General features: G+C 40.8%; 1 protein-coding gene across 2 annotated transcripts in view; it reads left to right on the top strand.

Moving 5' to 3' along the window:
* The first annotated feature begins 1,898 nt into the window (after nucleotides 1-1,898).
* Nucleotides 1,899-14,092, top strand: part of LOC143923705 (uncharacterized) — a 167,141-nt gene continuing 154,947 nt past the window's right edge. For both annotated transcript variants that reach the window (XM_077447510.1, XM_077447509.1), the window contains exon 1: nucleotides 1,899-2,045. In XM_077447510.1, coding sequence (XP_077303636.1) covers nucleotides 2,000-2,045 — 46 coding nt within the window. In that variant the 5' untranslated portion in view covers nucleotides 1,899-1,999. The remainder of the gene's footprint in view (nucleotides 2,046-14,092) is intronic.

The following is a 14,092-nucleotide window of genomic DNA, read 5'->3' as shown; positions in this document are numbered from 1 at the left end:
ATATGTGTGTGTGTGTGTGTGTGTGTATGTATATATGTGTGTGTGTGTGTGTGTGTATATATATATATATATATATATATATATATATATATATATATATATATATATATTGCAGCTATTCAAACACAGATTATGTTTGAATAGTTGTATCCTCAGCCACACTAGCTGTGACCCTGGAAGTGGAGCAATACACGTCGCTTCTTGGGTCATTAGTCACAGGAGAAATTGGGGAATGGATGTTTCCTGAGTTTCTCCTGCTTTTTCTGGGGAACCTCCTTCTCATGGTCCTGGTCTCCTCGGAGGGATGAGAGAGCCCAGGAACGACTGTTGGTGCCACTGGTGGTGGTGGTTGAGAGCCCGATAAAAGTGATTGGGTGGCCCTTTTGTTAGAAAGCCCTTGGTCCTTGGCTCATGGTCCTGTGCATACAAATTGAAGATAATACATAAATCTTTATTCATTGTGGATGTCTGTTCTGAATGGTGTAAATGAACAGCAGGTGTCCTCCTCACTCCTCCCCCACCCTGCCTCCCTGTCAGAAACAATGAAACAGACTGAGACAGTAGTACAATCAAATCACAGTTGTTTATTAATAAAACTAAAAAGGTAAATAGAAAAAAGTGTAGTCAAGCATAGCCAGAGTCCTGTAGCCAGATCGGGTAGTCAGCCAGTCCAAAGTTCATTAACCAGATCGGGTAATCAGCCAGGCCGGAAGTCAGGGATCCCAGGAGAGCAACCGCAAGCAGGATAAGAAGCCAGGTGGGATGTCTTGAAACAAACAGCAGGAGATAGTTCCCTGTGATGTGATCAACGTGAAGGCAAATGAAAAAGTGAGCAGGAAGGTTTTAAATAGGCAGGTCAGGCGAGCATCATCGGGAACAGCTGGTAACTGTGGAAAGAGAAGAGAGCTGGCAATTAGCCAGCAGCTGAGCGGTCAGCCCAGAGGAGGAAGGGCTAAGCCGGCCCTGACACTCCCATAGGAATACTAGCAAAAGGGATGTGACCTGTCATAACCTGAAATTCAATACCAACATGCCTCCATCTCCCTGCATATATGTGTAGAAAAGAGAAAAAAAAATTAAGGCATGTGGGTGTATGAAAAATATGTATGGAATGTAAATAAATTGAATGTCACAGTCCCCTAGGGGCAGTACAGTACGAAGAATTAGTAAGAATGATCCAATAATATAATAATATGTATCATATATCTTTGCACAGTGACTATCGGCCCAACCCCATGGCCGTTTTTTGATCTGGGTCTCCATTTGGCTGCTCCCTGCCTCAGTCCCGGGGAAGATTACTCACACCGGACCGCCGTATAACCCCACCTTTGGAGCTGTTCTCAATCTATGGCCTACTTTGTGAGTAGTAATAGACCCTTTCTAATTTTCCATCTCTAGGATACAATGCATAGCCAGCTATTAAATCCATAAATTTTTTCTTTTACTCTTTAGTTCAATTAATGCACGATTGGCATAAGGCAATGAAACGCGTTGAGTGTTCATCTAGGGAAGCCTAGCTATGCTTGCTGTAACAATTGTAACTAATCATGACCTCTATTTGTATTTATCATGTAAATCATGTTTATACTGTGTATACTGTCTATATTAATTTTTATCATTATTTATTAGTTTTTTTGTTATGAAATGTAATGTCTGTCACAAATTATGAGTAATCTATCCTGTATGAATAAATGAATTATTATTATATCAACTTATGTTGATTTTTTATGATTGTATATCTACATCATAAATGCCTTATTATATTATTATATTATTGGATCATGCTCACTAATTCTTTGATCATGTACTGCCCCTAGGGGACTGTGACATTCAATTTATTTACATTCCATACATATTTTTTCATACACCCACATGCCTCAATTAAAGTCCCAACCCTATTTTTTATTTTATTTCCTCCCATATATAGAAATAGCTACGAAAGTGAAAATGAAAGTGAGACATGATCCTTGATCCCTACACCGAGGACTAGACCTAGAACATGTCTGCTGTGAAGCTGGTGTTCCTGATTCTTCTATTGCACACAAGTGAGTAGAATCTTTATTATGGGTATGGGTAGAGATCACTGAGCCTATCATGTCTTCTGTATAGATTGCTGGGTGTTGAGCCTGCTCTATTCAGACGAATAGCATATGGATGTGTTAGTTATGCCAAATGATGCAAATGAAAGCTGCATGTGGCTGCAGGAAACAGAGGCAACAGGAAATTAATCTGTTGAATAAATGAAAAAGCCTGCTCTAATCAGAATTTACTATATATATATATATATATATATATATATATATATATATATATATATATATATATATATATATATTCTGTACAGGACAGGACATCAGGGATTGAGCGTTTATCTGGAGGTTTTTAGCACATTTTTCTGTGCAATTTTGGCGTGTTTTTATGCGCGACTTGCGTGTTTTTATACATCGTTTTTTTTTTGCATCATTTGTTGCTAGGTATTTCAGCTTTTTTATCTTTTCCATTAGCTTTTATTTCTTTTTTCATTATTATTATTCTTTTTTTTTTTTTCATTTGGGTAAGGGTTTAGAGTTCAGGTTAAGTTAGGATTAGGAGTTGGGGTTGGAGTTAGGATTAGTGGTTAGGGTTATTTATTTGTTTATTTTTTGTTAGGGTTAGGGTGTAAATACTAATACTAATCATAATATAAATATCATAAATAAATACACAAATAAATAAAAATCATGAATTAAAAAAATAAATACATTCAATAATAAATACTAAGTAATACTAAATAAATAATTAACCCCCAACCCTTAAAAAAATGAAATAATAATAATAAATAACTAAACTCCCTAATCCTAACACTAAATAAATAAATATTATTACTAATGTATTTATTTTTGTTCAGGATTGGGTGTTTATTATTTATTATTATTAATAATAAAAATGTATTTCATATTTTTAAGGTTAGGAGTTATTTGTTATTTATTTATGTATTATTGCATATTCATTTATTTTATTTATTTATGATAATTTGTAGTTATTTGTGTAATTATTTTACATTTATTCATTCATCTATTATTACTATTTAATAAAAAAAAAAAATTTTTAGCAGAAAATCGCACAAATGGCGCATTTACGTTATAATAAAAATGCGCTGAAAATGCTCTGATCTGCTCAATTTAAGCTCCAAAAAAAGCCCCAGAACTTTTTTGAGCTTCAGGCATTTGGCATCAGACGACTTGGAGTGAGGCTGTGAACCATCTCCATAGAGAATAATAAAAAAAAAAATTCTCGTCGGAATAAACTCTGAGGGTTTTACTGACGGAGTTCCACTGAAACTGTCGTGCATACACACGATCACACCAAAGTCCGATCGTTAAGAAAGCTGTGACGTACAACACATACGACGGGACTAGAAAAAGGAAGTTCAATAGCCAGTAACCAATAGCTTCCGTCTCATACTTCAGAGCATGCGTCGTTTTTGGTCCGTCGGAACAGCATACAGACGAGCGGTCTTCCTGATAGGAATTGGTTCCATCGGAAATATTTAGAACATGTACTCTCTCTAGATCCGTCAGAATTTTCGTAAAAAAAAAAAAAAGTCAGATGAATCATACACACGATCGGAATATACGATGAAAAGCTTCCGTCTGACATTCCGCTCATGTGTACGTGGCATAACAGGTTTGATCTCATATTATATGGTTTGATAAATCTGAAGGAAAAAATCTACAGAAAATTGTATAGTGCGTATCCAGCTTAAGACTTTTTCTGACACTTGCTGCTTACAAGTTAAATCATTATTCTTTGCAAGAAAATTACTTGGAACCTCCAAACATGCCAAACATACCAACAGTATGAGATAGAAAAAAACAATCTTGCAGAAAACTATTCAAAGGTCACACATTGGTATGCACGCCGTATGAAAAAAATATCAGGGCAAAGAGCAAATACTATAACAAAATAGCTCTACCCGATAACCCCCTCCTTGCTACGTAAAGTACCAGTGAGGTAAAAAAGTATTTGATCCCTTGCTGATTTTGTACATTTGCCCACTGGCAAAGAAATGATCAGTCTATACTTTTAGTGGTAGGTTTATTTTAACAGTGAGAGACAGAATAACAACATAAGGCTCGGTTCACACAGGGGGCGATGCGAGGCGACACGACTTGCCTCGCCGCGACCTGCCGCGACCTCAACGGCGACTTGCAAATGACTTCTGTATAGAAGTCAATGCAAGTCGCCCCGAGGTCGCCCAAAAGTAGTACAGGAACCTTTTTTCTAAGTCCGAGCGACTCGAGTCGCTCCTCTCAGAACGGTTCCGTAGTACAGAACGGGGGCGACTTGTCAGGTCGCGGCACGGCAAGTCATGTCGCCTCGCGTCGCCCCCTGTGTGAACGGAGCCTTACAAAAATACAACAAACAATACAACAAAAATATCCAGAAAAACGAATTTCAAAAAAGTTATAAATTGATCGGATCGAATCCGTCGGACAATTCGGCCATGTCTGGGCTTCATTGGACCTTTGCTGTCAAAAAATCAGACGGACTTTAGATTTAGAACACGTTTCAAATCTTTCTGAAGGACTTGAGTCCGGTCGAAAAATCAGTTTGTCTGTATGCTAGTCCAACGGACGAAAACCGACGCTAGGGCAGCAATTGGCTACTGGCTATGAACTTCCTTATTCTAGTCCGGTCGTACGTCATCACGGTCTAATCGCACTTTGGTGTAATTGTGTGTAGACAAGTCCGATTCAAAGGAAGTCCATCGAAAAAGTCAGACGGAGTTCAGTCGGTCGAAAAAAGTCCACGGCATAAGGCACTTTTTCTTTCATAAGGCACTTTTACACATTTTTTGGACTTTTTATATTGGTTTGAGGTTTCATATATAATCATGTGGTTTAATGCATACATTAAGGGTATTATTAGTATTGTACATATTAATGAGCACATAATTAGCACTGTATGTATAATTGTTTATTTATTTATATATTAATATTTTTTCTGGGATTTATTTGTAGTTTAGCTGAGCACTGTATTTATATAACTTGTTTATTATTACAAATAATTTGGCACCATAAATGAAATGCAGATGCTCTCAGGTTTCCCTTCACATATCAATCAATGGCTTCCACAGCACACAGTACAGTCTATTTAGAAGTACCCGATGCAGGATAATCTTGATTCTTCATCTCCTGGCCCTCACAAGTGGTCATTGAGACCCTCTGTCACAGTGATCGGACAATAGTGAGGTTCAGGTGGTGAATCTGAACCAGTTCCTGAAGCTGTTGTTTGGACCAAAACAAGTCTGAAGGTGCCTTTCCCAGTATAATAGGCCTAAAGTAAAAATGTACTTTAGGTACAATGCTCCCATGCCAGGATAAAAATATTTTACTGAACACGCACCACTTAACCACTTTCAGACCGGACCATTTTGCTGGTCAATGACCAGACCACTTTTTGCGATTCGGCACTGCGTCGCTTTAACTGACAATTGCGCGGTCGTGCGACATGGCTCCCAAACAAAATTGATGTTCTTTTTTTCCCACAAATAGAGCTTTCTTTTGGTGGTATTTGATCACCCCTGCGGTTTTTATTTTTTGCGCTATAAACAAAAATAGAGCGACAATTTTGAAAAAAACGCATTATTTTTTACTTTTTGTTATAATAAATATCCCCCAAAAATATATAAAAAAACATTTTTTTCCCTCAGTTTGGGCCGATACGTATTCTTCTACATATTTTTGGTAAAAAAAATCGCAATAAGCGATTATTGATTGGTTTGTGCAAAAGTTATAGCATTTACAAAATAGGGATAGTTTTATAGCATTTTTATTAATTTTTTATTATTTTTTTTTTACTAGTAATGGCGGCGATCAGCGATTTTTATTGTGACTGCGACATTGTGGGGGACCCATCGGACATTTTTGACACATTTTTGGGACCATTGTCATTTATACAGTAATCACTGCTATATAAATGCAGTGATTCTTGTGAAAATGACACTGGCAGTGAAGAGGTTAACCAGTGGGTGGCAGTGTAGGGGTTAAGTGTTCCTAGGGGTGTGTTACTAACTGTGGGGGGGTTGGGCTTTCATTTAGTGAACACTGATCTCTGCTCCAATCACATGGAGCAGAGATCAGCGTCACTAGTTGCTAGGCAGAATGGAGAAATGTTGTTTACAACGGCATTTCTCCATTCGGCCGCTCCGTGAGACGATCGCGGGGATGCCCGCGGCGATCGAGTCCGCGGGTCCCGCGACCGGACTCACGGGGGTCCCGACCAGCGCGGGAGCGCGCCGCCCACGGCGCGCTCCCGATGGCAGGGCGGCAAATTTAAAGGGACGTACATTTACGCCCATTTGCCTGCCTGTGCCATTCTGTCGACGTACATCGTCGTGTGCTGGTCGGCAAGTGGTTAAGGGCCGCAAGTAACTGGGAACCCCCACCCTGCACAGCCAGGCACACCGAATATTCACAGGCACTTCTGAGTCAGAGAACAGTCTGCAGCTTTGTTTTTGGGGTTTATTGAGGGTTAATAACTTGGATGGAGATGGGAAATTATGGGATGCCCATTTGACTTCAGCAAAACATCTTCAGGGACTCTCTTCCTATATACAGTCTATATAGAGCTTTTTTTTGTTTCAAAAAGTTTATTGAAAGTTTTTTTAGTACAACAAACAAAATGTACATCCAGTAGAGTAAGATACAGCAACAAATGATCTTATAAACAAAAAGTTCAATTGCTATTTCGAGGTAAAACCGAGGTGTACAAAGTTTATCTCTGTCCGAGCCTTAGATAGGTTGCAATTGCAGAATAGAACATCAATCTAAACATTAAGAAGGATAAGAAAGATTCCCTAGAGCTTACATCCTATTCTGCTGTGATAAACTCACAATGGGGGTGTTAAAATTTATAGGTGCAGGATTTATGTGTATGAGAACTCCGAGCACAGGTAATGTCGGAAACCAGTTGGGATCCAAGGTTTATTGAACGTAAATCATTCAGTGTTGCATCAAGTCTCTTGCACATCCATCCACCCCTAATGGGAGCTGACTGTGGACGGGGGAAAACTTTCGGTTAAAAACTGAGGAGACTTGACGAGTTCTAGTATAACTGTGTCGAGTGTCTATTGTTATTGATAAATATTCTGTGTAGGAATGCTAATATGAGACTATAACGTTGTGCAGCATGGAGGGGGGGGGGGGGGGGGGGATAGGGAGATATGGGGAGGGGAGATGGCGATTGTCGACACAAACTGAGGTATATAAATGGTGTATGAGGAAATGGATAGGAGGTAAGAGGGAAAACTACCTGTAAGCTTTTTGTAAGTTGAAGGAGAGAATCAGGATGGGGAAAGGAGGAATGGGGGAGACGGCCCCTAGAAATATTATCACAGTTATTTATCTCATTATCAGTTTAGGGTGGTGGCGAGGGCATCAAGTGAGTGGTGGTATGTTTTGTGGAGGACCTAAATTGTATCCAACATCCCCAGGTGTGAGTGAATCGAGAGTGCTTGTCATGAGCTTGATGTATAAGTCTTTCCATTTCTTCAGTGTTATCAATCTGTCGGTACCATTCACTCACAGTTGGAGCTCTTGTGGTTCTCCAATGTCTGGGGATGCATTGTGTAGCGGCATTAATCATATGTAAGGTGAGTGACTTCCTATAGTAGCATTGTGGAATCAGTGTATGGTGTAGCAGATATTGGGCTGGAGAGTATTCCGGGACATAAGTCGTGATCTTTGCTATATTGTCGTGGACTGCTTTCCAAAATGGCTGAAGTAGTGGGCAGTCCCACCAAACATGTAAGAAGGAACCCACATCCGTGTTGCATCTCCAGCAAATCGGTGGGACGTCAGGAAATAGTCTGTGTACCTTCTCTGGGGTGCGATACCATCTAGAGTAGATCTTATATCTGTTTTCTTGTGCCGATACATTTAAAGTTCCTTTATGTGTGTGTTTGTATATCCTTGTCCAATCATCAGTGTTCATGGAAGTTAACATTTCATTATCCCATAACAGTTTTGTACGAGCATGTGCCTTAACATCTGAATTCAGCATTGTGGCTATGATTGAGATCAAATGTTTTTGAGGTTCTGAACTGTTACATAATGTTTCAAAGGGGGTAAGCTCCCTATGCCAATGCGAAAATGGTTTAGAGTTAAGAAAATATCTAATTTGGAGAAACTTGAAAAATGGTAAGTGAATTTCTGGGAATTTAGTAACCATATTTGGATACGACAGTATATACCCATGTTCAATGAACTGGAGTGCTCTGTATGTTGATCCCGGTCGGGGAAGTCCCCGGCCTGTGATGCTGGGGGGGAAATCTGGGTTCAAGGATAGGGGAGTCATAGAACCCTGTGGCCCGTCAATGTGGAGAGTTCGACCTGTACAACGAAGAGCGTGTATAGTTGGGCCTATAATGGGGTGATTCCGACATGTTGTGGGGATTGCTTGTTTGGAGATCCATGGGAGATTGATCAGTGGGAGTGGAGCCATATCTTGTTCTAGTTGAATCCACGCTTTATGGTGGTGGTGTACGTGCCAGTCAACTATTCTGGTAAGCATACTGGCATGATAGTATGTATGAATATCTGGTAAACCCAGGCCGCCAACATTTTTGGGTAAGATAAGTTTGGCCCAGCTCAGCCTCGGGGGACAGTGGGCCCATAGGAATTTCCTGCAGATATTTTTGTATGTTCGGAAAAATAATTTAGTGATTGCTATGGGGATAGTTTGTAATAGGTAGAGCAATCGAGGAAGGATATTCATTTTTAGGATTGCTATCCTGCCAAACCAAGAAAATGGGCCTTTGTGCCAAGTCAGAAGGTCTTCTTGAATTTTAAGAAGCGTTGGGCTGAAATTGTGGTCATATAATTTGGACAGATCGGAGGGGATATTTATATCTAGATATGTTAAAGCGAGGCGTTCCCAACAAAAGTGAAAGTTATTCTGGCATTGGGTTACATCTTGATTTGATAGTGTGATGTTTAAGGCTTTCAATTTTTCTAAATTTATTTTTAAATTAGAGATGGTTTGGAAGGAGTCCAAATCTTTTAATAAGTTTGGAATTGTGACTACCGGGTCTAATAGAAAAAGCATTATATCGTCCGCATAAGCGCCAATTTTATAGGATTTACCCTTGACATCTATCCCTTTTATGTCAGGGTTTTCTCTCAGCATGCGGAGAAGGGGTTCAAGTGTTAGCGCATAGATGAGTGGGGAGAAAGGGCAACCCTGACGGGTTCCGTTAGTGATGGAGAAGGCATTCGACAGTCGTCCATTAACTCGTAGTCTTGCTGTGGGGGTAGAGTATAGAAGCCTGATCATTTGTAGCAATCATGGAGGGAATCCAAGATGTAATAGCACAGGAACCATATTATCCCAGGCTACTCTGTCGAATGCCTTCTCCGCATCCAACGAGAGGAAGAAGCCCTTAGTTTTCATGGTAGTCAACCAGTGATGGATGTTCAGGGCTTTTATGGTATTGTCCCTGGCCTCTCTACCAGGGACAAAGCCTACTTGGTCAGTAGATATCATGTTAGAAAGCAAGTGTGATATTCTGTTTGCTAGTATCTTAGCGTACAATTTGATGTCCACGTTAAGTAACGAGATTGGGCGGTAATTGAGGATCAATGTGGTGTCTTTACCTGGTTTGGGAATTAGCGTGATGTGTGCTTCGAGGAGATCTGTGTTAGGTCGGGTAGACGTAAAAAGGTTATTAAATGTTTCAAGAAATTGTGGAAGTAGTATGTCGGAAAAAGATTTATAGTAGGCTGCCGATAGACCATCCGGGCCCGGGCTTTTGCCCGCTTTCAATTGTTTAAGTGCAAGGGTGGCTTCAGTTAGTGATAGGGGAGCATCTAGAGCGGTCCTGTCAATGGGGTCTATGGGAGGTGGCGAGTATTTGGAGAAGAAATCGTTTATGAGGTCTATTCTGGATTGTGCGGAGTCCATGTGCGGTCTGTGTGGTAAATTGTAAACTGAGTAAAAGTACGTCACAAACTGTTGCGCTATAGTGTCAGAATTTGGGGGGTAAATGTTGGCTATAGTTATGTTTCGATTGTAAATATGGCCTTTGAGAAAGAGGTAGCGCCCCTTTGGGTCTCTAAGCACGTCCGAAATGACTATGGGGCATGATTTCGATATTAGTATAGATACCCCTTTTGCTTTTGCTTCCTCATTGGTCGCATGGTATACCGTGGGGTAGTAAGTATTTTGGAGTTTGGGGATAGCGTCAGTGCGAAAATGGGTCTCCTGAATAAGGGCAATGTGTGCTTTGGCCTTGCGTAGGGTGTACAGCAGTTGGGATCTCTTTTCGGGAGTGTTTAGGCCTCTAATGTTGAGCGAGTAACATTTAGTAGGGGAGGTCCTCTGCGTTAAGACTGTTGAGGCAGTATTAGGGGGGTCTGGGGCCACCATAGCGTGTGGGTAGAGGGTGAAAGGGGAGGGCGTGCAGAAGACAGGTGGGGGAGAGGGGTGAAAAGAAGCTCAAGGGGCAGTCTGTGAGCCTACACAAAAATAAAAAAATTAGGTGTTTAGGGTATGAGAATGAAACCACTTTCTCTGGTGGTAAAGTATAGTGTATAAAATGTGAAAAATGGACCCTCGCGCCACAAAGTGCTAAACGTGAAATAAATCTAAGTACATGAAAATAAAAAATATATATCAATATATAATAACCAGTGGAGTGAAAAAAGTGCAAGTGCTGCTAAATAATACAAAAATGCAGCGGGACAAAAATAGTAAACACAAACTATCACATCAAATAAATAAATAAAGAGTCCTGCGCAAATCGTGCCACTGAAAAAATGGATGAAGAGTATAAATATAAAAAATAATAAAAAAAAGAGTCAATATTAAATCATATACGTAAACACACCGATGAGTGAAAGTATATGGTGAAAAAACCAGAGAAAGAACTTAAAAAGAACACAGAGGGGAGGAGAGGAGGGAGAGAGAGAGGGGACTCCAATAGTGTAGTGGTTTCAAAAACTGAACAAGTTTAAGAGAAAGCAAAATAGACTCTCACATTTAAAAAGAAATGTCAAACAGATAGAGATCTGGCGTGTACCGCCAGTCTTACGCTACTTCCGGTTTGTCCTACGGCCACTCCCTATGGGTTACGTCATACCACGTGACTTCTTCATGGGGATCCCCATGAAGAAGTCACGTGGTATGGCGTAACGCGTAGGGAGTGGCCGTAGGACAAACCGGAAGTAGCGTAAGACTGGCGGTACACGCCAGATCTCTATCTGTTTGACATTTCTTTTTAAATGTGAGAGTCTATTTTGCTTTCTCTTAAACTTGTTCAGTTTTTGAAACCACTACACTATTGGAGTCCCCTCTCTCTCTCCCTCCTCTCCTCCCCTCTGTGTTCTTTTTAAGTTTTATACCACGGAAATAAGAGGTTACAGCTGCAGTAATACATACAAGAGGTGGAAATGGCCCTCTAGTGGCAGAAGTGTATACTACTTGCTTCATCTACAGTTCCTTGGTCATTATACACAGAGAAGGAAAGGAGAAGTTTATTTTGAGATTATCTTCATTTTGCCTGATTATTCCATCTTGAGGTGAGAGTTCTGAGAGCCTGGATTTATATATTTTGGAACATTGGGTTCCGTTCTTTCTCTGTTTTTTTCACCATATACTTTCACTCATCAGTGTGTTTACGTATATGATTTAATATTGACTCTTTTTTTTTATTATTTTTTATATTTATATTCTTCATCCATTTTTTCAGTGGCACGATTTGCGCAGGACTCTTTATTTATTTAAAGTATAGTGTATGGCATAGAATGGATCAGGGGACCCCACACCAGTGAGATGTGTGACCCTCCCACCCACTCCACAGTGGGGTTGGCGAAGACTGAACCCAATGAGGGACCAAATGAGAACTACAGAATATAGAATATAGAGTATAGAATATGGTGACAGTACAGCCACCCAGGACTCATGATACGGGCAAAGATTTTGTGAGGTACATTTTGTTAACATATGAAAACAGTAATCAAATTGGGATCAGCATGCGGGAGTAACCTTGTGTCCACCAGAGGCATGTAAGAAAAATCGGTTAACTAGTATGCATACTTGCGTGTCCCCCTCGAGTGAGGAAGTGATAAGTCGTCTATACTAACTAGACAGACTAAATAGGGGAGATTTTAGTCAGAGCCTTCCTGACATAAGATATTATACATAAAGTACATCTATACAGGTACACACTATAGATATAGCCAAACCGTGGTTTTAGAGTGTGAAAAGGGGATATCATACAGCCTATAATTGCAGAGATTACAGTAACCAACAGGGCATACTGCATGCTCTATTATGTGGAAACCAAAAACTAAGTTATAAAAATTAGCCCGCGGGTAGTACCCTGGAATGAGGTAACAAAAACATAAGGCAATAAACACATTAACAGGTTCCCTTGTAATTTACCAACTTAAAGTGATTAGCTGAAGTCGCCATACTTGAGCTGACTATATATAAGAGCGTTGTTCAGTCCTCCTATAGCAGACGATGCCTCATTGGTAGCTATACATCAGGACGTTCAGGGGGCGGAAAGTCAATTCTAACTGACGCATTAGTTCAGTAGTCTTTAACCGGCATGTAACAGAGTATCTAAAGGCCATGTCATCTGTGGTTCGAGCAGACCCCGCAGGTGATATACATATCAGCACAATATTTCCTTAACATGTGTTATATTGGCAAGAGTCACAGTAAGGAAACATTCTGGCCCTACGGGCATCCAATGGCAAGAAGGGGTTCAAAACGGGAGGAAGGAGAATGACTGACTGTACGGCACTGTATAGGATTTAAGTCACTGGTGGTACTGGAGCGGATAGCGGACGGACAAAGTAATCGCTATACCCTGTGACAAAGTATTAGATCCAGTTAATCTATTCCAAGGACCGCTGCGAGTGAGTATGGCCTGGTGTTGTGCTTTACTCCTCCCGCCAGTATACTATTGCTTACCTTTCCCGTGTAAGGAGACGGTAATTCTACTCCCCGTTCAGCCCCAGAGCGACGGGATTAAAGCTGTGACTTTCACTGTAGTCCAGGGTCACCATGCTTGGCAGGAGCCATCGGATACAGTCCCTGTTGACGTTGCAGAGTAAGTGGAGATCACGGCCGGTGGAAGTATAGTAAGAGGCTAGGGTAAGTGTCAATGCCCACATTTCAGATCCAGGGGCATTCTGGGTGTTGTAGTAAGAAGGGGTCCTCCCTATAGAGGAGGGTTGCAAAGAATAGGCAGGCTGTATGTCAACTGCTACTTGCCTTATCAAGCCTTACGAAATCAATGTAGTATCCAGCATTTGTTTAATTCAAGCACTATAGGTAAAAGTTTTAACCATAAAGTAAAAGAGAACAGTCCGAGAACAGTTAAAGAACAAAAGATCTCAAGCCGAGGGGAAGGAGGATAGCCTGTCATGGAATTGCTGCATTACACAGTCTGAGAAGATCACGGGTGACTGCAGGAATGATATCAGTCCAGCATCTTTCTCTGTATGCAGCTATAACAATAAAAGTATGCCATTTCAGTAATCCCTCCTTGCTCTTCGCGAGCGTGGAACGACGGGCTATAATCCTTGTTAATTGTGCCAGATTGATGGGGTCCTCTGGGTCCGGAGGGGGATCTTCTCCTCCAGTAAGTTGTATCCTGAGTATCCATCAGTTCCACAGGGGGTTTGGGGGATTTGAGTGCCAGGGGGTAAAAGTTAGCATACCAGTTTGGAACTGCGGTCAGAGGCAAGTTTAGCATGGCACAAAAGTTAGGCAGGTCTTCTGGTACCTTGAGATGCGTTGTGCGACTCTGATAGGAGGCAGTAAGGCAGAACGGAAATTTCCACTTGTACAAGATACCCCTGGCCCTTAGCACATCCAGGAGTGGATTCAAGTATCTGCGGTGTTTCAGGGTGATGCCAGAGAGATCTTGGAATATTTGTACAGGTGTAGTGTCATATGATATTTGTTGTTTAATTCTGGCAGCCTTGAGTATGTCTTCTTTAAGTCGATAACTGGTTAAACAACATACAATATCTCTCGGGGGGTCAGTGTCCCGACCTTTGGGCCGGAGGGCACGGTGAATCCTTTCCATTTCGAT

This window comes from Lithobates pipiens, unplaced genomic scaffold (assembly GCF_037356315.1).
Source record: "Lithobates pipiens isolate NorthernLeopardFrog02 unplaced genomic scaffold, aLitPip1_a1.2 Scaffold_22, whole genome shotgun sequence".
Lineage (NCBI taxonomy): Eukaryota > Metazoa > Chordata > Amphibia > Anura > Ranidae > Lithobates > Lithobates pipiens.
The sequence above is the reverse complement of the archived record's forward strand: the minus strand, read 5'-3'. Positions and strand labels throughout refer to the sequence as shown.